This window comes from Hyperolius riggenbachi, chromosome 9, assembly GCF_040937935.1.
Source record: "Hyperolius riggenbachi isolate aHypRig1 chromosome 9, aHypRig1.pri, whole genome shotgun sequence".
Classification (NCBI taxonomy): Eukaryota; Metazoa; Chordata; class Amphibia; order Anura; family Hyperoliidae; genus Hyperolius; species Hyperolius riggenbachi.
This window is the reverse complement of record NC_090654.1, coordinates 72,619,045-72,643,234: the sequence shown is the minus strand read 5'-3', so window position 1 is coordinate 72,643,234 and position 24,190 is coordinate 72,619,045. Positions and strand designations below refer to the sequence as shown.

Sequence of the window (24,190 nt, the reverse complement as noted above, 5' to 3'; positions counted from 1 at the left end):
TCTTCTCATCTGCTGCCGCTTGATGCTTTATGGATTTCTCTGACAAATGAGATACTGACGCTCCTGGTCTAACCTTCACCCAACCGGGAGAGGAAGCCGCCTAGATAACCTTTTATCATTATTCCACAAAGGTTTATATTTTCTAACATTTAAACTGAAAGGACTCATATCGTTTTGCTTTCTTGTTGTGAAAAACAGGGATGCCTTTCCTCTGTGTGCCTTTTTTTGGCCCAAGATCTTTTTTATTGATATTGTGTGTTTATACAGCACTGACATCTTCCACAGCACTTTATATATCATTATTCCACTAACTGTCCCTCACAGTCTAATCCCACCATACTTTTAGAACACCTGAAGTGAAAGGATTATGGAGGCTGCCATATTTGTTTCCTTTTAAAGGGCACCTGAAGTGAGAAGCATATGGAGGCTGCCATATTTATTTTCCAATACCAGGTTCCTGGCAGCCCTGCTGATGTATTTGTCTGCAGTACTGTCTGAATCACAGCAGAAACAAGCATGCAGATCTGACTATTGTCAGAAACACCCGATTTGCTGCATGCTTGTTCAGGGTCTATGGCTAAATGTATTAGGGTCAGCAGGATAGCCAGGTAACTAGTATTACATAAAAGGAAATAAATATGGCAGCCTCCATATCCCTGTCGCTTCAGTTGTCCTTTCAGCAATACCATTTGCGTGGCAGTTCTGCTGATCTCTTTGGGCTGGTTTCACCTAGAGCGCTTTTGAAAGTGCCAGTAGTTAAAAAAGCGCTTGGCTAATGTATTTGTATGGGCTTGTTTACTCCAGAGCGATGTGATTTTTTTCCCTAAATGCAAACAAAGGTCCTGCAGTATTTTGGAGGTGATTAAAGAGAATCTGTATTGTTAAAATCGCACAAAAGTGCGTTAGGTGACATCTCCTATTACCCTCTAACACAATTTCGCCGCTCCTCGCCGCATTAAAAGTGGTTAAAGAGACTCCGTAACAAAAATTTCATCCGGTTTTCTTCCATTCTACAAGTTCCAAAATCTATTCTAATGTGCTCTGGCTTACTGCAGCACGTTCTACTATCACCATCTCTGTAATAAATCAACTTATCTCTCTCTTGTCAGACTTGTCAGCCTGTGTCTGGAAGGCTGCCAAGTTCTTCAGTGTTGTGGTTCTGTGATGCATCTCCCCCCTCCAGGCCCCTCTCTGCACACTGCTGTGTGTTATTTAGATTAGTGCAGCTTCTCTCTGCTCTATTATCTTTTACAAGCTGGATAAATCCTCCTCTGTGCTGGCTGGGCTTTCACATACTGAGGAATTACATACAGGCAGAGCTGTCTGCACTCTGCAGGAAGAAACAGCCTGACACTTCAGTGGAAGATAGCTACAGGGGGAAAGAAACACACAAATGATCTCTTGAGATTAAAAAGGAAGGCTGTATACAGCCTGCTTGTGTATGGATGTATTTTCTATGTGTGGACATACTGTACATCAACCTACTTCCTGTTTTGGTGGCCATTTTGTTTGTTTGTAAACAAACTTTTTAAAACTGTTTTTAACCACTTTTAATGCGGCGGGGAGCAGCAAAATTGTGACAGAGGGTAATAGGAGATGTCCCCTAACGCCTAGGTTCTCAACATGCGGTACGCGTACCCCAGGGGGTACTTCTGATGGGTCCAGGGGGTACTCGGGCTTGATATACTTAACCAAGAATAACAATTTAGAGATTTAGAAAATTATAATTCTTATTTAAACAACACCAAATTAGTATTTCAGCTAATTAAAAGCAATAATAAATGCTTGCACATTGTTTAGAACCAATTATCATGTACTACGATTAAATATATATTTGTCAAGGGGTACTTGTGATCATGTTTACTATGCTAGGGGGTACTCGATGAGTTCAGGGTTTTAAAAGGGGTACACACTTATAAAATGTTGAGAAACACTGCCCTAACGCACTGGTATGTTTACTTTTGTGCGATTTTAACAATACAGATTCTCTTTAAAAACAGTTTTAAAAAGTTTGTTTATAAACAAACAAAATGGCCACCAAAACAGGAAGTAGGTTGATGTACAGTATGTCCACACATAGAAAATACATCCATACACAAGCAGGCTGTATACAGCCTTCCTTTTGAATCTCAAAAGATCATTTGTGTGTTTCTTTCCCCCTGTTCTCATGCACTGAAGTTTCAGGCTGCTCGTTTCTTCCTGCAAACAGCTTTGCCCTTGTCTGTAATTCTTCAGTATGTGAAAGCCCAGCCAGCTCAGAGGACGATTTATCCAGCTTGTAAAAGATAAGAGAGAAGAGAGAAGCTGCTCTAATCCTAAATAACACACAGGCAGTGTGCATAGAGGGGCCTGGAACGGGGAGTTCATAGCAGAACCACAACACTGAAGAACTTGGCAGCCTTCCAGACACAGGCCGACAAGTCTGACAGGGGAAAGATACATTGATTTATTACAGAGACTGTGATAGCAGAAAGTGCTGCAGTAAGCCAGAACAGATTAGAATAGCTTTTGGAACTTGTAGGATGATAAAAAACAGGATGCAATTTTTGTTACGGAGTCTCTTTAAGCCTCAATGTAAAGCATAGGAAAACTGTAAAATCGCTTTAAAAATTGGTGAACAGAGCGATTTTTAAAGTCATACTGAATCGAAAAAAATGTATGATATAATAAATAGGTTGTGTAGTACGGATAATTAATAGACCAGTAGTAGCAACGAAAATAGTGTCATTTTTTTTCCAGGTATATACTGTAGCTTTTTTTTTATAACATTGCATCATTATCTAATATGTGCAGTTTCCACATTACACTCAGCAGTTTAAATGATTTCACAGGGCAGCCTAATGACCCTTTGATTTTTTTCTCTGTAGAAAAACCATAAACAAAGAAGCAACAATGAGAGACAGTTGAGATGAGTGCTTCAAAAGACAGTGCTGTCTATGACTTTATAAAGTTGCAGAGCTACCTGAAGCTCTTTTGCATAGATAACAACTGAAGTTTCTTAACAGGGAACTGAAGAGAGAGGTATATGGAGGCTGCCATATTTATTTCCTTTTAAGCAATACCAGTTGCCTGGCAGCCCTGCTAATCCTCTGCCTCTAACACTATTAGCCATAGCCCCTGAACAAGCATGCAGCAGATCAGGTGTTTCAGACTAAAGTCAGATCTGACAAGACTAGCTGCATGCTTGTTTCTGGTGTTATTCAGATACTACTGCAGAGAAATAGACCAGCAGGGCTGCCAGGCAACTGGTATTCATTAAAAGGAAATAAATATGGCAGCCTCCGTATACCTCTTACTTCAGTTCCCCTTTAACTCTTCCTGTACTAGAAACAATATGAGACTCATATCTGTGCTACTAATGTTTTATTTCTTAGCAGTATTACACATACAAATTATTATACCATGACTTTATTTTCACTTCAGATTCCCTTTAAAGCAAATGCAATAGCGGCAAAGTCATTACAAAATCACACAATTCATTATCAGTAAATGGGATCAGCAGGACGGAGAAGAACGCAGATGCCATGCCTTGCATTATAAACGTACAGCCACCAGCCTTACCTAATGTGAACGAGGCCTCATTTGAAATAGTAATCTGATTTGATAATAAATGAACTACACTTCACAATTTCCTCAAGTGTAATTTCATGAGTGGTCTGGTTTGCCCCTCCGCAGGAACTCCACATGGCGATGCTGCGGGCCCTCGGCAGCGAGGAAGAGGACGGCGAGGAGGAGCTGCGACTCCGCCATGGACTGAGCCAGCTGCAGTATATCTACTCTCTACATGAGGAGATCCTGGCGGAGCTAGAACAGAGGATCCAGAACTGGTGAGTGTAGGGTTACCCAGAGGTGTAGCAATAGGGGATGCAGAGGTTGTGACCGCATCAGGGCCCTTGGACCAGAGGGGCCCTCCCTCAACCACAGTTTAGCTCTCGCTTAATCCTGTGCTGGTAATAATCACTTCTATAGATACTTTGAATAGTAGTAATCATTAACTTCCTTATTGTAATTACGAGTTCAACTCAAAGTGGAAAGAACATGCCCGGAGCGGAACCCCCGAGCTGAACTCGTGGTAGCCGCAGGTAGGTCACTGTAGAGTATAGCGTGCAGCTGGTGCTTTAACTCACCTCCCGGGGGATCCCGACGTCGGCCACCATTCTTCTTCCTCGCCTCCGAGGCTCTGCTTCCCCCTGATGAAATCGCTGTCTGTCGTTATGACGACAGTCGGCAATCTCACTATTAGGGATGGTCGGAAATGCCAATTTCCGATTCCGCGGTAATTCCGCATTCCGCCATTGCCAAATACCGATTCCGCTTTCCGCTACCAATTTCCGCATTCCAATGCGGAATTTCCGCTGGAAATCTCGGAAATTCCGCCCGACTTTAACATTCATTTTCTCAAAAACTATAAGGTCTTTTTGAAAACTTTTTTGCATCTTGTTCAGAAGATTCTGTTTAATAAACCCTGAAAATTTGGTGTTTCTAGGACGTACGGGGGCTTTGCTATTAACCGTTAAAGTCGGCGGATTTTTCCTGTAATGTAAATGCAGAAAATAGGCAGAAGCAGATTTTCTGCATTTTACATTACAGTAAAAATCTGCCGACATTAGCGGTTAATAGCAAAGCCCCCTTAAGTCCTAGAAACACCAAATTTTCAGGGTTTATTAAACTGAATCTTGTGAATAAGATGCAAAAAAAGTTTTCAAAAAGACCTTATAGTTTTTGAGAAAATCAATTTTAAAGTCGGGCGGAATTTCCGAGATTTCCGGCGGAAATTTCCGCGATTTCCGGAGGAAATCCGCCTAACGCACTTGCATTACCGATTTCCGCATTCCGATGCGGAAATGCAATTTCCGATCGGAATTTCGGAAATTGCATTTCCGCAGAATCCGAATGAGCATCCCTACTCACTATAGGGTTACAGGGCCACCTGGAGGATGGAGGGAAAAGTGCAGTGCTGGATCCCAGGGAGGTGAGTGAATGCTGAGCTGCTGCTGATCTCCCTAGCAGCATGATTTTTTCCAGGTTTTAGGATCTAAAAGCATGCAAAAAACTTGTACAGCTTTTAGACCATAAAATCCGGAAATAATAAGAACGCCAAGGGGGTTAACAAACAGTTCATCCCCATCATCCTCTTCTTTCACCTGACACCGCAGGTATCCTTGGCAGGTTTCGGTGCGCCGTATCAATTTTTACGTATAGAGTGCCGGGGGGGGAGGGGGGGGGGGGTTCGGCATGTAAAACTTGCAGGGCATCTTATCTACACCACTGGGGTTACTTGTCTCCATCATCCACTACAACTCAAATATTAGATTTTCCTCAGAATATTCCTTTTACTTGTTCCCAGAGGACTCCTGTCAGGCTTTGTGAAGGGGGATCATCTTACCATACAGGAACCTGACTTCTGATCTAGCAATAATGCTCTTATTGTTGTTATTGTGCTGTTCCTTGTGTCTGCCCGCAGGGAAGAGAAACAGAAAATTGCTGACATCTTCCTGAGCCGGGAAGCCAGATTCCAGCATCACACGGCCTTCATTGTTGCCTTCGACAAGACGACGGCCGCCCTGGATGACTGCTGTATGAGGAGCCCTGGCGTGGCCGTGGTTGTCAGAGACTTTGAGGTAATAACTTGAAATATCGCTATCGTATAAGTAAATAGTGATCCTTAAAGGGAACCTGAAATGAGAGGATTACGGAGGCTACCATCATTATTTTCTTATAAACCGTGCCAATTGCCTGGCTGTCATGCTGAGCTTTTAGCTGTAGTTGTTTTTGAGTCACACAACTTCATCAAACATGCAGCCAGAGGAGTCAGACCAGAGTCAAAGCATCTAACCTGCAGCTCATTCTGGGCCAGTGACTTAAAGTGTACCTGTAAGAAAAAAAAGCCCCTGGGGGTACTTACCTCGGGAGAGGGAAGCCTCTGGATCTTAAAGAGGCTTCCCCATCTTTTGCAGTAGAGGGGATCCAGCACTGAGACACCCAAAGATCTCCTTGTCGGCGTGCAGTAGCATCTTCCTGCTCTGGTGGAAATAGCCAAGCCGGATTGGGTTTGCTGTACTGTGCAGACACCTCGCCCCTGAGCAGTGGAGCAAACCCAATCTGGCTCAGCCATTGCTGTCTGGCCCGGACGGGAAGCCGCTACTGCACCTGCATGCAGTGGTAACAGGGATTTTTTTTTCGGGGTTTCTTTGTCCACGTGTCACAGCACAAGGATCAGGCTGGCCGAGGAGGATGGGGAAAGCCTCATTAGGATCCCGGTCTTCTTTAAAGAAAATCTGTTAGAAACCCCCCCGGGGGATACTTACCTCAGGAGGGGGAAGCCTTTGGATCCTAATGAGGCTTCCCCATCCTCCTCCGTCCCGGCGATCCAGCACTGGAAGCCCCCAAACACCAGGGAGGTAAATATCTACCTACCGCGATCCAGCGCAGGTACAGTAGCAGCTTTCCGATCAGGCTCAGGATGAAATAGCCAAGCCCAATCGGGTCCACTCTACTGCACTTGCACTGGAGCCAGGGAGGATAAATATTGCAGGTGCTGCTGCGCCTGGTCCATAGCGACATCCTTGTCGGCTGTGGTTTGGGGGGCTTCCAGGCAGCGCTGAATCGCCGGGACGGAGGAGAACGGGGGGAGCCTCGTTAGGATCCAGAGACTTCCTACTCCCGAGGTAAATATCTTCCGGGCAGGTTTTTTTTTCCTTGCAGTTTCTCTTTAACCACTTAAGGACCACAGGCTTACACCCCCAAAAATGACCAGGCTATTTTTCACAAAGTGATGCTTTGCTGCTTTAATAGCTCACTGCAGAGCCACAAATGAACCCCCCCCCCCCTTTTCTGCCCACCAACAGAGCTTTCTGTTGGTGGGCTCTGATCGCTGCTGCAGCTTGTGGTTTTTTAAATTAATTTACGATCCCTCCTCCCCCCCCCCCCCCCCGGTGAACCAATGAGAGTGATCCTCTCTCATAGGCATTAGCCTATGAGAGGGATGCGGGTTGCCAGCCTCTCCAGGGGACAGCCGAATGGCACGGCTGTAGATCACAGCGCTAGCGCTGTACAATGTAAATCCATGGCGGTTTGGCCCTCTAACAGTCTCTTGGCTGTGATCGACGCTGGGAGACTGATGACGCCGCGTAGGATCTCCTGCAAAACCCCACCCCAGGACTTCACGCCATTTGACGTTGAGCGCAGTCCTGGGGCTGCCGCCGCGTCGACAAGGGGTTGAAGTATTAGAAGCAGAGCTTCAGCACAGAAATCGGGCAACTGGCATTATTAGTGAATAGAGATGGAAACCTCCCATATTTTTCTCACTTCAGGTTACCTTTAATGCTCTCTACATGGCTGGGTTAAAGTGTAATAGCCTTTGTTTTCATGATATCAAGACATTTTTAATACACAAGTTGCTTTGTTAGTCCTCGCTCCTCCCGTATTACCCATCTCTAGATCAATCTTTCAGTGTTATCTCCTATCTAATCAGTTCTCTTTATTCCGTATACCTATGTCTGATAAAAGTACGGTAAATTTCACCTATGACTGGGGGGAGAGCTCAGAACACTCTCAGTTTCAGTTTAGGCATAGTTGTGCTGAATTTTGGCAAGATCATAAAACCGTTATTTAAAATAGCAGAAAACACAGCATATGCATGCATTTCTTAATCCCAAATATGTACTGTTCAGCTTATCTTTATCTTATGGGAATCGACAAAGTGGATCAGACCGGTTGATCTACACAATATGATCTGGAATGATTATATGGTCAAATTAAGGATCAAGCCTATAGATTTACTCAACTCTGGGTGATGCAGCTGTATCGTTTGATATTTTTTACAGCTCTCTGATTGGCTCCATCAGCCCTGTGTAAGTGACAGGTGCACTTTATCAATGACAGAGCTAATGAGTGTTCCATGCACTCATCAGGCAGCCAGCAGCTCTGCCATCACCGCAGTGATATGTGGTGAGTCAGTCTTTAGCTTATTATCACGGTGCGTTGCCTTTAGAGCCGCATGGAAAGGCTTTTCCTCAATCACGTCTTCTTATCCCAGCCACGTCGTGTTTATCTGGCTTGTCACCGGTTTCCTGAGGTGACAAATGGTGACCATTTGTGGGGAGGGGGAATGCATTGGTGATTCTTGCTACGACTATATTATATACATTTTATGAGCAAACTTTCATTATTTATGAGTAAGAAGTAGGATATGATTTATTAGGCTTCTCCAGGCTGGCTTTATTAAACACTAGAAGTTGTGAATCAGGATGATACCATATTTTGACTAATTTAGTGGTGTAAAAAAAAGTGAGCTTTTGGCTTATTAGCCTTCTTCAGATTGTGTTCCTGTCTACTAACAAGATGTTAGAACATAGATACAGGAACAAAGTCTGAAGAAGGCTTATTAGCCGAAAGCTTACTTTTTTACCTCTAAATTAGCCTATAAATGGTATCATCCTAATTCAAAACTTCTTGCTTTTACTGATGGCACAGTACAATAATCTAGCGCTTTTATTAAACACTGTCTGCTTCTAGGTGGCAGGTGTCTGCAGTAGTGATAATAGTAATGTGTTAATCATGATTTTGAAAAATTTAGCATAATTTTCATAATTATGATTAATTAAAAAATTATATTGGTGAAAAATTAAGTGAAATTTCATGTAATTAGGACTATGGATTACATTTTTGCAATTACAATCATTTTTGGGAATTCCGATTATTTTCGTGACAAAATGTTTGTGTAAATCATGAAAATTACAGGTTTGTGTTATATGTTAATTTGCGTAATTTTTCATAACTAGGCGACATTATGAGTAACACAAAATTAAACATGAAATTACGATTTAATCTGAAATTACGACACAAAATTATGAATTACGTCAAAATGAATGAATTACTTGCAAATTTTCTGAAAATTGTAATTTTCTGTTATAAATACAAATTACGACGCAATATTAAGCAAATTTCGGCTCATCAATAGTCTGAAGACATTATCTGAGTCAATTCAGAACATAGCAAAGTTTGCAATAAGGTTTGTTAAAAGTGGAATTGGTTGTGAAAAAATAAAAATTGCTTATTTTTGATTACAATATTCATTTATAGATTATTTATTCAGTATTTGCCTGTTCTAAAATGAAATTTACCACAGCAACATCTTTAGTCCTGTCAGGTGACCTTTGCAGAATGTTTGTTTGCTTAGAACCCTAAAGCCAGTAGAAAGTATACTTGGTCTTCCAGAATGCTCTGAGAGGGAGGCTTCTGCATAATTAACAGCCTAGGCTAAGCATTACTGGGAGGGCGTGGCTACATATCGATATATAGATATAGGACATATTTCTGATGCTGAAACCAGGAAAATTACAATAAAAGTGGGTATCCTGAATAATTTACTGTTTTCTACTATATGTCACTACAGCGCCTCTTTGAGGAGGAGGGGCAGTTCTTGCGCCTCACTTGCACTTGTCTTAATCACTTTTTACAATAACTGGCTTCTGACTGAAGATAATCAGTGAAATGCTGATGTTGCAAAAAGCATGAAGTGTGAAACCGAGGCAGTCAGTGTTTTGGATTCCTTTTGTCATTATGTTAAAATTGCTACTCAGGCCCCTTTTAGAGTGCGACATGAAAGTCGCACGTTAAAACAACATTTAGCGCAGAATAACTCATTGCAATGAAAAATCAATGCCCTGTTCACAGTGCACACGTTGCGTTGGTGACTAACGTTAAAGGAAAACTTAAGTCAACTATAAAAAAATGAGATTTACTCACCTGGGGCTCCCCTCAGCCCCCAGCAGCCGATCGGTGCCCTCGCAGCCCCGCTCTGACGCTCCAGGACCCGCCGGCGAACACTTCCGGTTTGGCCGTCACCGGCCGACAGGCATGGGAACGCAAGTAATTCTTCGCGTTCCCAGCCTGTATATCGCCCCCTATGCTGCTATAGCAGCATAGGAGGAGGACGGTAAGGGAGCGATTAGCCTGAAGGGGGCTGGAGGATGCCCCAGGTATTTATATATATTTTTTATCCTTCTCAGGTACACTTTAAAAAAAAATAATGACATTAAAATCTGCACATCTGTGGTCAGCATAACAGTTTAAAGGATGCTATAGATAGAGGAAGAATAGTACATACAGATCTTGCTAAAAAATAAAAATGATGTTTTTTTTTTGACCTGCAGAGAATTGCAGGAAATGAGTAAACTCTGAATATTTTTGTCTCCTGATTTGGGTGAACAGAGGAACTTCCAGAAAAGACATTCGAGCCTCAGACATGAACTGGTGAAAGTAGTGCAGCGGGTCTTCCAGTATCACATGATCCTCACAGGTAAGAGAAATACTGCTCGAATACAGCTCAGCACAGGAAGAGGATCCCAAGGCTAAAATTAGGTTCCACTTCTACTTGTTAAAAAAGAAAACAAATCTGTTTGCTGCAATGTGGTAAATGAAGCGCAGAGTCCCAACTTTCTGCATTTTTTGGAAAGGGGAAGGAAATTGTATGCAGCGAAAGCCTATGAGAACGGACACTGTAACTAGGCTACTCACCGTGTCTGCTTTGCCCGCTTTGATTGGCCCAATCACACAAATACTCATGTGTTTCCCTGATTCCGGTGCTGACGACTCCTCCGCTCAGTCCCGGGACACAGATCAGTACCGGGCAGAAGCATGGGGATTACAATAGAGCTACAAAATACCAATGGGAATCCTCAGCAACAGGAGGATTCTCATTGGGTCATGGTGGGCCAATGAAAATTCTCCCTTTTGCTAGGGAGAATTGGTCTAGTGTCTCCTATGGGGAACCCCAATGGCCCTAGCAGCCTCTGGACTGTGTATGAGGGACCGAGCGGAGCAGTCATTAGCCGCGAAACCGGAAGGACATGTGAGTGGCAAATCGAAACCGATGGGCAGACAGAGGAGTGGACAGAGCAGATGGTTGGAGGCAGATGCAGAATATATTGACATAAAGGGGGGGGGGGGGGGCGGTGAATAGCTATGCGCGCTGAGGGTTTCAGTTATTTTGTCCTTTTTGTAGATTACTTCACAATAAATCAAATAACACGTTTTCAAAGTTGTAGGCATGTTCTGTCAATGAAATAGTGAAATCCCCCACATACACCACTCATTCTATGCTCCCTGAGGTCCTTTTTATTGCCTCTGGTGCCAATAGTCTGGTATTTAATATGCCAGACTAATTTCAGGGGGACAAGCCAGAGAGCTATCTGTAAAGACAGTCTATTAAAGATTTTTAAAGTTCAGATATTCTTTTTACTCAGTACCCAGTTTTAAAAATCTAAACACTGAGCACGCTAGTGAAAATCAATAATCTATAACAGATCATTTTTGGGACTGAGTAACAATGAACTGAATGGATATAACCAATAGGAAAAGGTCAGCAAATTTGTCTGGTTCTACAACTTGGAAAGGTGGGGTGCCTTGACACCCTAGGAAAAAATGACACAGAGACGACGGGAGCCCAAATGGCTAATTCTTAGTATATAAAAGTCAAAAAGGACTACTCACAAAGGTGGGTTGCAATAGTGGCAACCAACCACTTGAGGCAGGTGGAGACAATGAACCCGACTCCACTTGGAGTGTCCCTATGGGACCAGATGCGGTCACTCTCTTAAACAAAAACAACTGAGTGTCACGATGGAGTCAACCATGTGACACCAGAGGGGTCTCCCTTTAACTTTGCTGGGGTGGGGGGTTTGAATAAAATTAGGTTAAAAACAAATAAAATGGGGAAAAAAAAGCCTCTTGAAAGGTGCTTGATGCAATTGGCTAATTATACTCAGGGACTTTAATTGGCCTGAGGAAGCAGGCTTAGACCTTTGAAACGTGTTGCCTGTGCATAATGAATGTTATTTGTCTTATCCGACTCTCTGCGTTGAGGTAAACCACCTCACTTTTTTATGTTTTATTGATTTTTAACCTAATTTTATTCTCACCTGGGCGCCTCTTTACCCTTCACACTAGAGCGTTTTGCCGGCGATTTCGGCAAAACGCTCAAACGCTAACCCTTTTTAATGCGCTAGTGTAATAAAACCCTATGGGCCTGTTCTTACTTGGGCGATTTGCGCTAATCGCCCAAAATCACAAAACGCAAACGCATGTCCTGCACCATTTTGAGGCGATCGCATTTCAGTGCTATAGAAGCGCTAAACGCGATCTCGGAAAAATTGCTGCTGTGTTCAGTGATTTTTCCGTTGAAAAATCACTCGCAAACCCGCCGTCGTTTTGTGCTTTGTGAATGGGCCCTTATTGTGGCTCTACGACTGTTTGCAGGACTCCAGGAAATGAGCCAATCACAATCAGTTCTGAGGTAGAAGAAAATGACTTCCTCTCTGGCTTCTGAATAGGTTCAGCCTTTTTCTTATATTTGCTGTAGGTAATATAACTGCAGCTACTCCTGTTTGGAATGATGTGGACATTTCTTGAAAGGATCCTTTAATGGAGGCAGAAGTGATGTCAGATTAGAAAAATAAATTTTTTTGCATCTTGTCTGTTCTCTGTTCCCTGCCATCACTTCTGAGTATTTAGTTACATTACATCTTACTTTCTTAACCTGGCTAATGTCAGTCAACCCTTCTGCTTTTGAGGAACTTGGTGTACTTGTGTGTGTGCTTAAAGTGAACCAGAGACGAAGCACCCTCATGTATTTTACCATATATATCAGTGGGAACATCAGAGAAAACACCCACCCTTCTCTCTGTTTCATTCTTCACTGCTTAGCCTGCTTGTTAGCAGCCCTGATAAAATCCCCGACTGATCATTTAGTTATTATAGCATAGCCAGAAGGGGGCAGACTTGGGCTTGAAAAGACATCAGAGAAGACAGTCTCAGCTATAATCAGTCGGGGTTTTTATCAGGGCTGATAACAGGCAGACTAAGCAGTTAAGGATGAAACTGAGAGCAGGGTAGGTGTTTCCTCTAATGTTCCCACTGCTATAAATGGTAAAAAATACACGAGGGTGAAATACATGAGGGTGCTTAGTATCTGGTTCAGTTTAAAGTGAACCTGAGACGAAAGTGATATAGAGGCTACCATATTTAAATCCCCTTAAAACAATACCAGTTACCTGGCAGTTCTGTTGATCTTCTGGCATCAGTTGTGTCTGAGTCATCACCCTGAAACAAACGTGGCTTATTCAGTTAGACATAGGACCTGATCTGCATGCTTGTTCAGGGTCTGTGGCTAAAAGTATTACAGACATAGGATCAATGAGACAGCCAGGCAACTTGCATTGTTTAAAAGGAAATCGACATGGGAGCCGCAATATCACACTCACATTGAATTCCCTTTAAATTATGACGGTTGCTTGGCATTCCATGGACAGCAAGGATAATGAACAAAAGAAGTATTGGAACGTATAGTCCCTGGAAGACAAGATCCTCAGACTCATTTTAGTCAAGTGATGCGATCAAATTCCTTAGAGAAAGACCTAATGCTCGGACAGATCAGTGGCAAAAGGCGACAAGGCCGCCAGAGAACATGTTGGCTTGACACCATCAAAGCTGACACAGGATTGAACTTAAAGGGAACATAAACTAATTGTAAAAAAAAAGTTGCGCTTACCTGGGGCTTCTACTAGCCCCCTGCAGCCATCCTGTGCCTGTGCTGGTACTGAACGAACCTCCAGTCCTCCGCCGTGACTACGTTTCGTTTTTGCTGACTGATTAGTTGATGGACCACTGTGCCCTGGCCACATGCATCATCGTTTGCATCCTGCGCAGGCGCTGTACGAGAAAGCGGGAGCATGAACAAGGATGCGCGCAGCCAGCAACACGCAGGCACAGTGGCCCGCCGATTCGAAAACTAAACGTAGCTGCGGCGGGGGACCGGAGGATCATGGAGTACCAGGCAGCGCGGGCACAGGAGAGCTGCAGGGGGCTGGTAGAAGCTCTTTTTTTTTTTTTTACAGTTAGTTTAGGTTCCCTTCAAGGCAACTGGTGGAAATGATACAAGATCGGACAGCATGGAGAGAGCCAACCCATAGAATCGCCCAGAGTCGGGCACGATTGAATGGATGATATCATCATCATCAAAGATGTGTTATCCCGGTCACAAGCTAGAGTCAGGGTAGGCGGCAGACAGACATTGTCAAGGTCACTGCCCGAGGTCAGATGAGCAGAGACAATCTTGTATAATTAGTCAAGTTGAGTCAGGAAATATTGACACAAACCAAGAGGGTCGAGCTAATCAAAGATATTCATGGAAAGCACTAGCCACAGTCAGGAGCAATCATGAGAGCTATAAAGGTTTTGCCATTATGGCACACATTTTCTGGATCCTGATCCACACAGAGTTGCATGCTGCCAGGCCCAGATTTACATCACAGGAGCCTATAGGCACAGATGTCCTGGCATCCTAACCCTCCATGAACCCACACACACCTACTGAACCACACAGGGTGCTAGCTGGCCCAGGTGATACTTCTCCCTTAGTTCCCTTGCCCATCATAGGTAGCTACAGGTGGTCCTCAGTATTAGGTAGCTAGAGTTAACCTCAGCATTAAGTAGCTAGAGGTGCCTTTAAGTATTAGGTAGCTATAGGTGCCCCCAACTGAAAGGAAATCTGGTCAGTGGAATGCTGAGACCCATAATGCTCAGGACTCTGCATAGGGAAGGCGGGAGGGAGGCACTTGGGGAGGGGAGTGAGCCACCTCTCCATCATCAGGCGCCTGTAGGCATGTGCCTATAGTGTCTTATGGTAAATCTGTGGGCTCTGCACATCTATACAAAAAAGTACCATGTGGGCGTTTTGCATTGTATGGTTGCATTTAGATGAGTGCCCCAAGATTAGTTATTTTTAGTAACGATACAAAACTTTTTTTTAATTCAGATCTGAGCTTTCCTTTACACTTTCCGGAAACTGAGAAACTTTTTCATGAGATGAGGCAGGATCAGCGCATACCTTGGGAATAAACTGGTATTTGTTATATCCAGGAAACAGAATAGAGTTACACAATGCCTATCTGGTGGGGAGCTCTCTGGGGAAGCGTGTGTCTATGACAGTAATAAATCTGAAGTTGTGTTCTAGATCATCTTGTACAGTTGTGTTCCCTCCGCCGCTCCTCTGACAATTGAGCACAATAATACTGTTCCGCTAGGCTATCGCTGTGATCAGTCAGGGGTCGCGGCTTGATAGACTTTGTCTGCCTTGTGTCACAGCAGAAGCTTCATCTGATTTCTTTTAATAAAGGGAATGTCATCTGCGGATTATTACCATGGAAGCCGCGGATAGCGGGCATAACAATGCGCTCTCAAGTTTGCTTTTTTTACATTAAAAATTGTCTTGTCTTTGGTGTCATCTCATGTCTGGAACAAACCTTCTCTTGTTGCAAATAAGGCTCAAAACAAACCGTAACTTATTATAATATTTATCAGTGCTGCACAAGCCCTTTCGGAATGTAATGTTTTCTACATTAGTCTGCAGCCGCTATGACTTTCTAATGATGGTAATTATGCAGGTAGATAAAACAAGACATTAGATGTTGTAAAAACGATACCCTTTAATGGCTAAAAAAAGGTTCCATAATGCCATGTTCACAATCTCCAGAGTGTTTTGGGTAGGGGCGTAACAATAGACCCTACAAGGGATGCAGCTGCAGGGGGCCCAGAAGCCGCAGGGGCCCCATGGGGGGAGAAGTTTCTTTTCCCTGTCCTGAGAGATGGACAACTAAGGGCATGGAGAGGAAAAACTTTCTGCTCTCTGCACAATTGTTCTAATGGCTGCATTTGTTCAGCCACTGATAAGGAATCATACAAAGATTTGTAGACAGTCCCTGTTCAGTTTTCAGCAGGGTCTTGTGTACAGCACTGCTCTCCACCAGCCTTTCTACCCCTCCCCAAGAGCTGTGTACTGTAGTGATGCTTGAGGAGTCTGGGCATGGAGAGAAAAAGATTTCTGCTCTCTGCGCAATTTTTCTAATGACTGCATCTGCTCAGCCACTGATAAGGAATCATACAAAGTTCTGTAGACAAAGATTTGTAGACAGGCCATTTTCAGTGTGCAGCAGGCTGCCCCCAACTTCTCTCCCCCTCCTCAAGTGCTCTGTAATGTAGTGAAACTGGAGAATTCTGCAGAGCTAGTTCTGTACCATCCGAGATGGACAGAGTGAGTGTAATAAGCTGAGGCTGGGAGCACACTCATCTGTCGGTTTTCTGTATGCGTTTTCTGCACATCATGTATGTCTGTATGTGTGAAAACATGCATGTTTTACCACAGAAGCTAATGTACGTGATAGAGAAAATGCACACAGTGCTTCCCAGCTGTCTGTTCTGTAGGTTCTCAGTATACATGTGCAGAAAGCAAGAAAAGGCTGGGGGGGGGGGGGGGGGGGGGGGAGCATCCAAAGATTTGCAGGTTTTGGGTGTCTTTGTAAAAACTGCTTTTTCCCCAAGACACTTCCTGCTTATTTATGTATCTTTCTGCTCCTTGAAGTTTTGAATCCGGATGATACCATTTATTGGCTAACTTAGAGATGAATAAACAGTAAGCTTTTGGCTAATAAGCCTTGGTTGGACTTGGTTCCTGCATACACTGACAAAATGTACAAAACACAGCTTATATATACTGACATACAGAGCAGAAACATTCTTTAGTAGACATAAATAAATGTAATAAGATTCCTCAATTGTCACTTCAGGAGGCTTTCACAGGCATCCTAGCTAAACAGATTAGAACAACAGTATCTCAAAACATAAAATAAAGCAGACTCTGGTGATGGGGAGACATCGTAAATTCCGAGTTCAAAGTGACTGGGTGACAGGAAGCCTCATGGGCCAATCAAATTGCAGGAATCTCGTCCTTTGAAGCCACTGAACCCGCTGGGCTCAGGGAGGGTTCAGTGAAACGCTCATTAAAGGATACATCTAAGCAGAATAATAAACAAAAATCCACTTACCTGGGGCATCCTCCACCCCTGGAAGCCCTCCTGTGCCCTCGCCGCAGCTCTGGTGGCTCCTGGTTTCCTCCGCTGCAGAAGCCACAGGACTGTACTGCGCAGGCACATTAGTTCTGCATAGTGTGCGCTGGAGGTAATTACCACTCGCTGCTGTCATTAAGCTGTGCTGCTTAGTGAATCAACCCCACAATCTCTTAATAACTTGTAATAACTATCCGAGAGACATTGACAACCTCTAACTATGGGAAGGCATAAATTGGACAAAAATTGTATGGTGGTAACCCCTTTTTCCAGTCACCCACTCGGCCCAGATGAAAGGCAAATCTGCCTATCATTATTATTATTATTATTATTTATATAGCGCCGACATATTATGCAGTGCTGTACAGTGTATATATATATATATATATATATATATATATATATATATATATAGTCTTGACGCTAACTGTCCCTCAAAGGAGCTCACAATCTAATCCCTACCATTGCCATGTGTCTATTTTATGTAGTGTAAGTACTGTAGTCTAGGGCCAATTATTAGGGGGAGCCAATTAAGTTATCCGTATGTTATTGGAATGTGGGAGGAAACCGTAGTGCCCGGAGGAAACCCACGCAGACACGGAAAGAACATACAAACTCTTTGCAGATAGCGCCCTGGCTCGGATTCGAACCAGGGACCCAGCGCTGCAAGGCAAGAGAGCTAACCACTACGCCACCGTGCTGCGTATGATGTATGATGTATGATGGATGCGTACCTTTATCCGTCCCTGTCTGCCCTCAGAACACATCATCAGACCTGATATATGCTGATGACAGATCACATATATTGTATGTGAGCAGTCCGGTCATGCTCCGCCCTGGTGGGTGGGAGTTGCAGGGCCCATAGTGAAGTAGGAGAATGGTCAGCCAGATCTGTGGCAGTGCTTATGTACAGTGATTCATGTGTATAGACTGCTCCTAAAAATGAAGTATTTTCGCATAGTAGACAGCCAGGGGGCAGGGCGGGGTGAGGCGGGTTCGGGGGGGCGACAACCACCTGGGCGTGGGTGGGGGGGAGCCGAGCTGGAGGGGGTAGCGATCAGGAAGGGGGTATTGGGCACAGTGGCGGGGAGGGGGGGTCGCCCCCCCTCACCTGCGCTCCCCCTCTGGCTACTAAATGCAGCAGCGAGCATATAATGTCTAAAATTAAATATAATCGCGCTACAAGCTCACAGTCCCAATTGATGTAGAAACTTCCAGATGATGATCAGCAGAATAATCCATCCACGGCCACTGTGCAGGCCAATAAAGTTTGAGGAGGGTTTTTTTAAGGTCATCCGTGCGGCCAATCAGTAGTCCCTGATGAGACTTCCAGGTCGAAACGCGTAGGGCGGAGCTTAGAGAGGCGCAAGGCGAAGCATTTGTGTATGGCAGCGTGGTCTGGCTTTCTTTAAACTGATGGAGGCGGATGCAGTGGGAGTGGTGTCCCAGAAACACCACGTTACATGCTCTACAATCTCCGATGTCTGTAAATGTATTACTGCCCGCTTTTGATTTTATTAAGCTGTGCTTCACTATATACAACCTGTGTTTGAGTCCTAGTGTTTGGATCTGGCTGAGGTCTGTAACGGTCCCCCTTCTAGAGACAAGGCTGATCGTACAATTTGATGTGTTGATCCCCCCTTGAGTGCTTAGATACCTCTTGTTTGAGAGGTTGACTGGGTGAGTGCGGGCTATTTGGGGGGGTGCCTGTCACTCACCTGGTGCTTGTAAAAGGTTGTGGAATCCATATTGGTGTATATGATGGAGGGGATATCCAAGTGTTTACAGTACTACCCTATAGGAATTTTTTTGGTCTCTTTTAAGTGTCTGACACAGTGGCCATGGATGGATTATTCTGCTGATCGTCATCTGAAAGTTTCTACATCCATTGGGACTGTGAGCTTGTAGCGCTATTATATTTAATTTTATATTTTTGAAGTTTTAAAGGATACCCGAACTGACATGTGACATGATGAGATAGACATATGTATGTACAGTGCCTAGCACACAAATAACTATGCTGTGTTCCTTTTTTTCTTTCTCTGCCTGAAAGAGTTAAATATCAGGTATTTAAATGGCTGACTCAGTCCTGACTCAGACAGGAAGTGACTACAGTGTGACCCTCACTGATAAGAAAATTTCCCTTTTTACCGCTTTCTTGCTCTCAGAAGCCATTTTCTGCTAGGAAAGTGTTCTATAGTTGGAATTTATTATCAGTGATGGTCACACTGTAGTCACTTCCTGTCTGAGTCAGGACTGAGTCAGCCACTTACATACCTGATATTTAACTCTTTCAGGCAGAGAAAGAAAAAAAGGAACACAGCATAGTTATTTGTGTGCTAGGCACTGTACATACACATGTCTATCTCATCATGTCACATGTCAGTTCGGGTATCCTTTAAGTGACTTTTTATCATTGCGCTCCATTGTGCTATTGAGACTGGTATCTTTATATCCGCAGCGCAGTATAATTTTTAATATTGAGCGTATATTGTCAGACATCGGGTGGGGATGACTCACCTGTTCCAGCGTGCATTCCACTCTCATCACTTCCTGCAATGCCGCCCACTGTACTGTAAGTGGATGGCATTGCAGGAAGTGACGAGAGTGGAACGCACGCTTGAACGCAGAACAGGTGAGTCTTCCCCGCCCGCTGCCTGACAGTATACGCCCTCTGCTGCATTTAATATCCTGACGGGGAGCGCAGATCAGGGGACTCAGGTGAGAGGGGGTCCGACCCCCCTTCCTGCCATTGCGCCCAATACCCCCTTCCTGCTCGTTACCCCCTTCAGGCTAACTATTCTGGGGGAGGGGAGTATTACACTAAGGGGGGGGGGTGTCTTTTTTTCACAAGTTTGCCTCAGGCGGGAAAAAGTCTAGAACTGGCCCTGCCAGGGGGTTCTTAGATCTGTTCGCAGGAGCAAAATCACTAATGGGTTATAAATGAGTTATTGATCAGGGGGAATTCAGAGCTGAGTTTGCTTGTTTGGTGTTGAAAGTACACTTATACTTTAATTCAATGACTGACCCACTAACCAAAAAGGAAAAAGAATAAAATAAAAGCCGTTTTTATAGTGATGCCCATCTAGTGTAATGTAGCCCATATGCTGTGCAGTTTTGCAAGTGATACACCAGATAGGAATATTGCTTCCAGCAAGGAGCTTGCATTGTAGAGAGTGATGGATGTTTATAGGCAATACAAGTCTGTGGCTCCCCCCTGTCCAATTCCACTGGAATCCTGGAGATGGTTTTGTTGTGTCAGCGTTTGATCCAATGAGATACAAAAGCAAGGAGGATCATTGGAATTGTGAGCGGTGCGTTTCGCTAGTCATAAATAGATTTCTGTCTGTAGCCTCATGTTTTAAAATGATAATTTTACACAGTTCTGGGATGTGGGGTTTGCAGGAGATGGGATTGTGTACAACTGGGAGTAGAACTGGGAAACCAGTGACAAGTGGTGCAGTTACCTGGCAGCAATAATACACTTCATCTCATTAAAGGACTTCCGAGGCCAAAATTAATAAAATCACACTATACCTTTTTTTTGCAGAATCCACGGAGGACGTCCTGCCCGTCCTCCGCTCTGTTCCGCCATCAATGCACGTCTTATTGTTCCCCTACGGCTCGGCCCGACTCCACCGAACGGGTCGCATGGATGCCACCTCTAATATGGCCGCCGCCTTGCTCCGCGGCTGCGCAGTACGCTTTGTCGCTAGCGCGACTGCGCAGCCTATTGCCCGCCTCCCGCCGCGTACTAGGTCCCGGCATGCTCCCCAAGCGTACGTCGGGCGGGCGCACACAGGCTGCGCAGTCGCGCTAGCGACAAAGCGTACTGCGCAGCCGCGGAGCAAGGCGGCGGCCATATTAGAGGTGGCATCCATGCGACCCGTTCGGTGGGGTCGGGCCGAGCCGTAGGGGAACAATAAGACGTGCTTTGATGGCGGAACAGAGCGGAGGACGGGCAGGACGTCCTCCGTGGATTCTGCAAAAAAAAAAAGGTATAGTGTGATTTTATTAATTTTGGCCTCGGAAGTCCTTTAAAGCGGACCTGAACTCTTGCATGTGACAGAAGGATATAAAGAAAAAAACAGAGAAATGCACCCTGTAAGTATTTAGATAGTTTAGCCTGTCTAATTCCTCCAATCACAAGTTGTAATTTGATCTGCTAATTGGTAAACACAGGATGTTAACCTGATGTCTGCTAACTCTGCTTCCATGAAAGCAGGAAGTAGACACTGCGGATTTATTGCAGGATTTGTATCAGCTGTAACAAAGAAATTTTTTTCTTTAACCGCTTCCAGACAGTGCTAATTGAAATCTACGCCTGTTTGGGAGCTGTTTCTCTACCAATCTCATTGGCTCACATTGATCACAAGGTCAGGAGCCAATGGAATTGACTCATGAGTGGCTCACAGAGCTCAGCTCCCATAGCGACGGCAGAGCAAGTGAGATTCAGCCACAGGTGATCGGCGGGTCCCTGTGGCATGGTGTTGGTAGGCCCTGTTTTCCGTACCAGTGATCTCTGCTCCTTAACCTCCTTAGCAGTATGCCCGACACTGTGTCCTGGGGGCCAGAAGTCCCCCATAATGAAATACTTGTCTCAAATGACTAAACCCTTTAGCTAGCACTAGGCTAGCTAGTAAAGGCGTCGGGCACCCCCGGATCCCCTGCGATCCCCCCCAATACCCCAGTTTATACATTACCCAGCCTGGATCCAGCGATCGCGCAGCCTCCCAGCACAGCTCTGGTCTCTCTATGGGGAGGATTGGGTGTGCGCATGACGTCATGTGCGATCCTCCCCATAGTGAAGGCCGGAGCTGTCCGGGGAGGCTGCGCCAATCGCTGGATCCAGGCTGGGTAATGTATAAATGGGGGAGCGTCGGGGGTCAGGGGGTGCCGGACACCTTTACTAGCTAGCCTAGTGCTAGCTAAAGGGTTTATAGTCATTTTTAGACAAGTACTTTATTTTCCTGGCAAAAAGTAACAAAACCTCCTGAGCGGCGTAACGGTCAAGAGGTTAAGATGCCAAAGACCGCTAGAACCGAAATGGTTAAAGGTTAGTATGTTTTTGCTTATCTTTTAGAGCAGAGAGGAAATTTGGAGGTCAGGTCAGTTTTAAAGGGAACCTAAACTGAGAGGGATATGGATTTTTCCTTTTAAAACAATACCAGTTGCCTGACTCACCTGCTGATCTCGTGCCTCTAATACTTTTAGCCACAGCCCCTGAACAAGCATGCAGATCAGGTGCTCCGACTGAAGTCAGACTGGATTAGCTGCATGCTTGTTTCAGGTGTGTGATTCAGCCCCTACTCGATCCAAAGAGTTCAGCAGGACTGCCAGGCAAATGGTATTGTTTAAAAGGAAATATCCATATCCCTCTCAGTTAAGGTTCCCTTTAAAGAACACCTGAACTGAGAGGGATATGGAGGCTGCCATATTTATTTCCTTTTAAACAATACCGGTTGCCTGGCTGTCCTGCTGATTTATGGCTGCATTAGTGTCTGAATCACACACCTGAAACAATCAAATGGCTAATCCAGTCAGACTTCAGTCACAAACATCTGATCTGCATGCTTGTTCAGGGTCTGTGGCTGAGGGCTCGTTTCCACTATCGCGAATCTGCATGCGTCCAACGCATGCAGATCCGCACATGTAATACAAGTGGATGGGCCTGTTTCCACTGTAGCGTTGTTGAGGTGCGTTTTTTTCAGCGTGAAAAAAACGCACAAAAGAGCCAACGATTTCGCCTGCGTCGGGAATCCGTGCGAATCGCCGCTAATGTATTTAATAGTAAAAATGCATGCGTTTGTTACATGCGTTTTTACCCGCGATTTCGCGTGCGATTTCGCACCTTTTTCAATTTTATTTAGCCCTGGCAGTGTCATGGTTAATTTCGCATGGCACCCTGCCATGCGAAATCGCAGGCGAAATCGCGGGTAAAAACGCATGTGGAAACACATCCGCATGCGTTTTTACAAGCGTCGGAATGCGGCCGAAATCGCGTCGCAACAGTGGAAACAAGCCCTAAGACTAATACAGCCAGAGGCTCATCAAGACAGCCAGGCAATATGCATTGTGTAAAAGGAAATAACTATGGCAGCCTCTTTATCCCTCTCAGTTCAGGTGTGCTTTACCATTGGACGTATCCTTTCTCCCGCAGTACCAAAAGCCTGGAAAGGAGGTCATGTGAATGCAGTTTGTGCCTGTTCATTATTTTGTTAAGGGACTATTTATTATGCAGGAATCACTGTAAATATAGGAGATGGAAGCAATATTTGTTAGGTTTTCACCTAAAGCAATCCTGAAGTGAAAATAAAGTTATGAAGTCATGAATAATAGCTGAAGGATTTGCTGCAACAGTGCCACACCTCCAGCAACCTCACATCAAAAGGACCTAATAACTCGAACACCCCCAGAGTTCAACTAAAAACCTTTGGAGCCAGACCCTTCTGTCATGCTGCCCCTACCCTTTGGAATGCCTTGCCTAACCCAAACAGGACAACTCCAACCCTGGAGGCATTTAAAGGGACTCCGAGCAGTGCAGAAACTATGGAAAGATGCATATCATTTTAAAGCTCTCTTTCTCCTCTTTCCAATGATATATAAATCGCCGCCCTACGCCTTTTAGTTTTCGCTATTTTCGCGATTGAAATTGCCGCCGCCGCGATTTCGATCGCGAAAATAGAGAGAACTAAAAGGCGTAGGGCGAAGATTTAGGTGTCGTCAGAAAGAGGAGAAAGAGAGCTTTAAAATGATATCCATCAAGTCATAGTTATATTGTATTACACAGGGCGACTTTTTGTCAAAGTCAGCAGCTGCATTCAGCAGAATGGAGCTGCTGACACTGGGGAAAGTGTCGTCCTGTGTAATACAATGTAACTATGGCTTGATGGATATCATTTTAAAGCTCTCTTTCTCCTCTTTCTGACGACACCTAAATCGTTGCCCTACACCGTTTAGTTTTCTCTATTTTCGCGATCGAAATCGCGGTCGCGGCAATTTCAATCGCGAAAATAGCGAAAACTTATGCTGCGTACACACTTGCGATAACGATCGCTCGTAAATGCCAATTGACGATCGCTCGTAGTCGCTCGTACGATTATTGCCTAAAGTTCGTTCATAAGCGATCGTTAAGTCAAGCGATGGAACGGCAATGATTGCTCGAGAAAATTTTCCAAATAGTTGGATATAATCGAGCGATTGTCGCCGTGAAAATGTAGTGTGTATAGCGATCGTGCGAGAACGATCGCTATCTCATGAACTGCGCAGGTGCGTTGAAACTAGGA

At 44.5% G+C, this 24,190-nt stretch overlaps 1 protein-coding gene across 6 annotated transcripts in view; it reads left to right on the top strand.

Annotated features, from left to right (window-relative positions):
- FGD5 (FYVE, RhoGEF and PH domain containing 5) overlaps nucleotides 1-24,190 on the top strand; it is a 321,938-nt gene that overhangs the window by 217,505 nt on the left and 80,243 nt on the right. For all 6 annotated transcript variants that reach the window (XM_068253043.1, XM_068253044.1, XM_068253041.1 and 3 more), the window contains 3 exons: nucleotides 3,676-3,827; nucleotides 5,465-5,621; nucleotides 10,216-10,303. In XM_068253043.1, coding sequence (XP_068109144.1) covers nucleotides 3,676-3,827; nucleotides 5,465-5,621; nucleotides 10,216-10,303 — 397 coding nt within the window. The remainder of the gene's footprint in view (nucleotides 1-3,675; nucleotides 3,828-5,464; nucleotides 5,622-10,215; nucleotides 10,304-24,190) is intronic.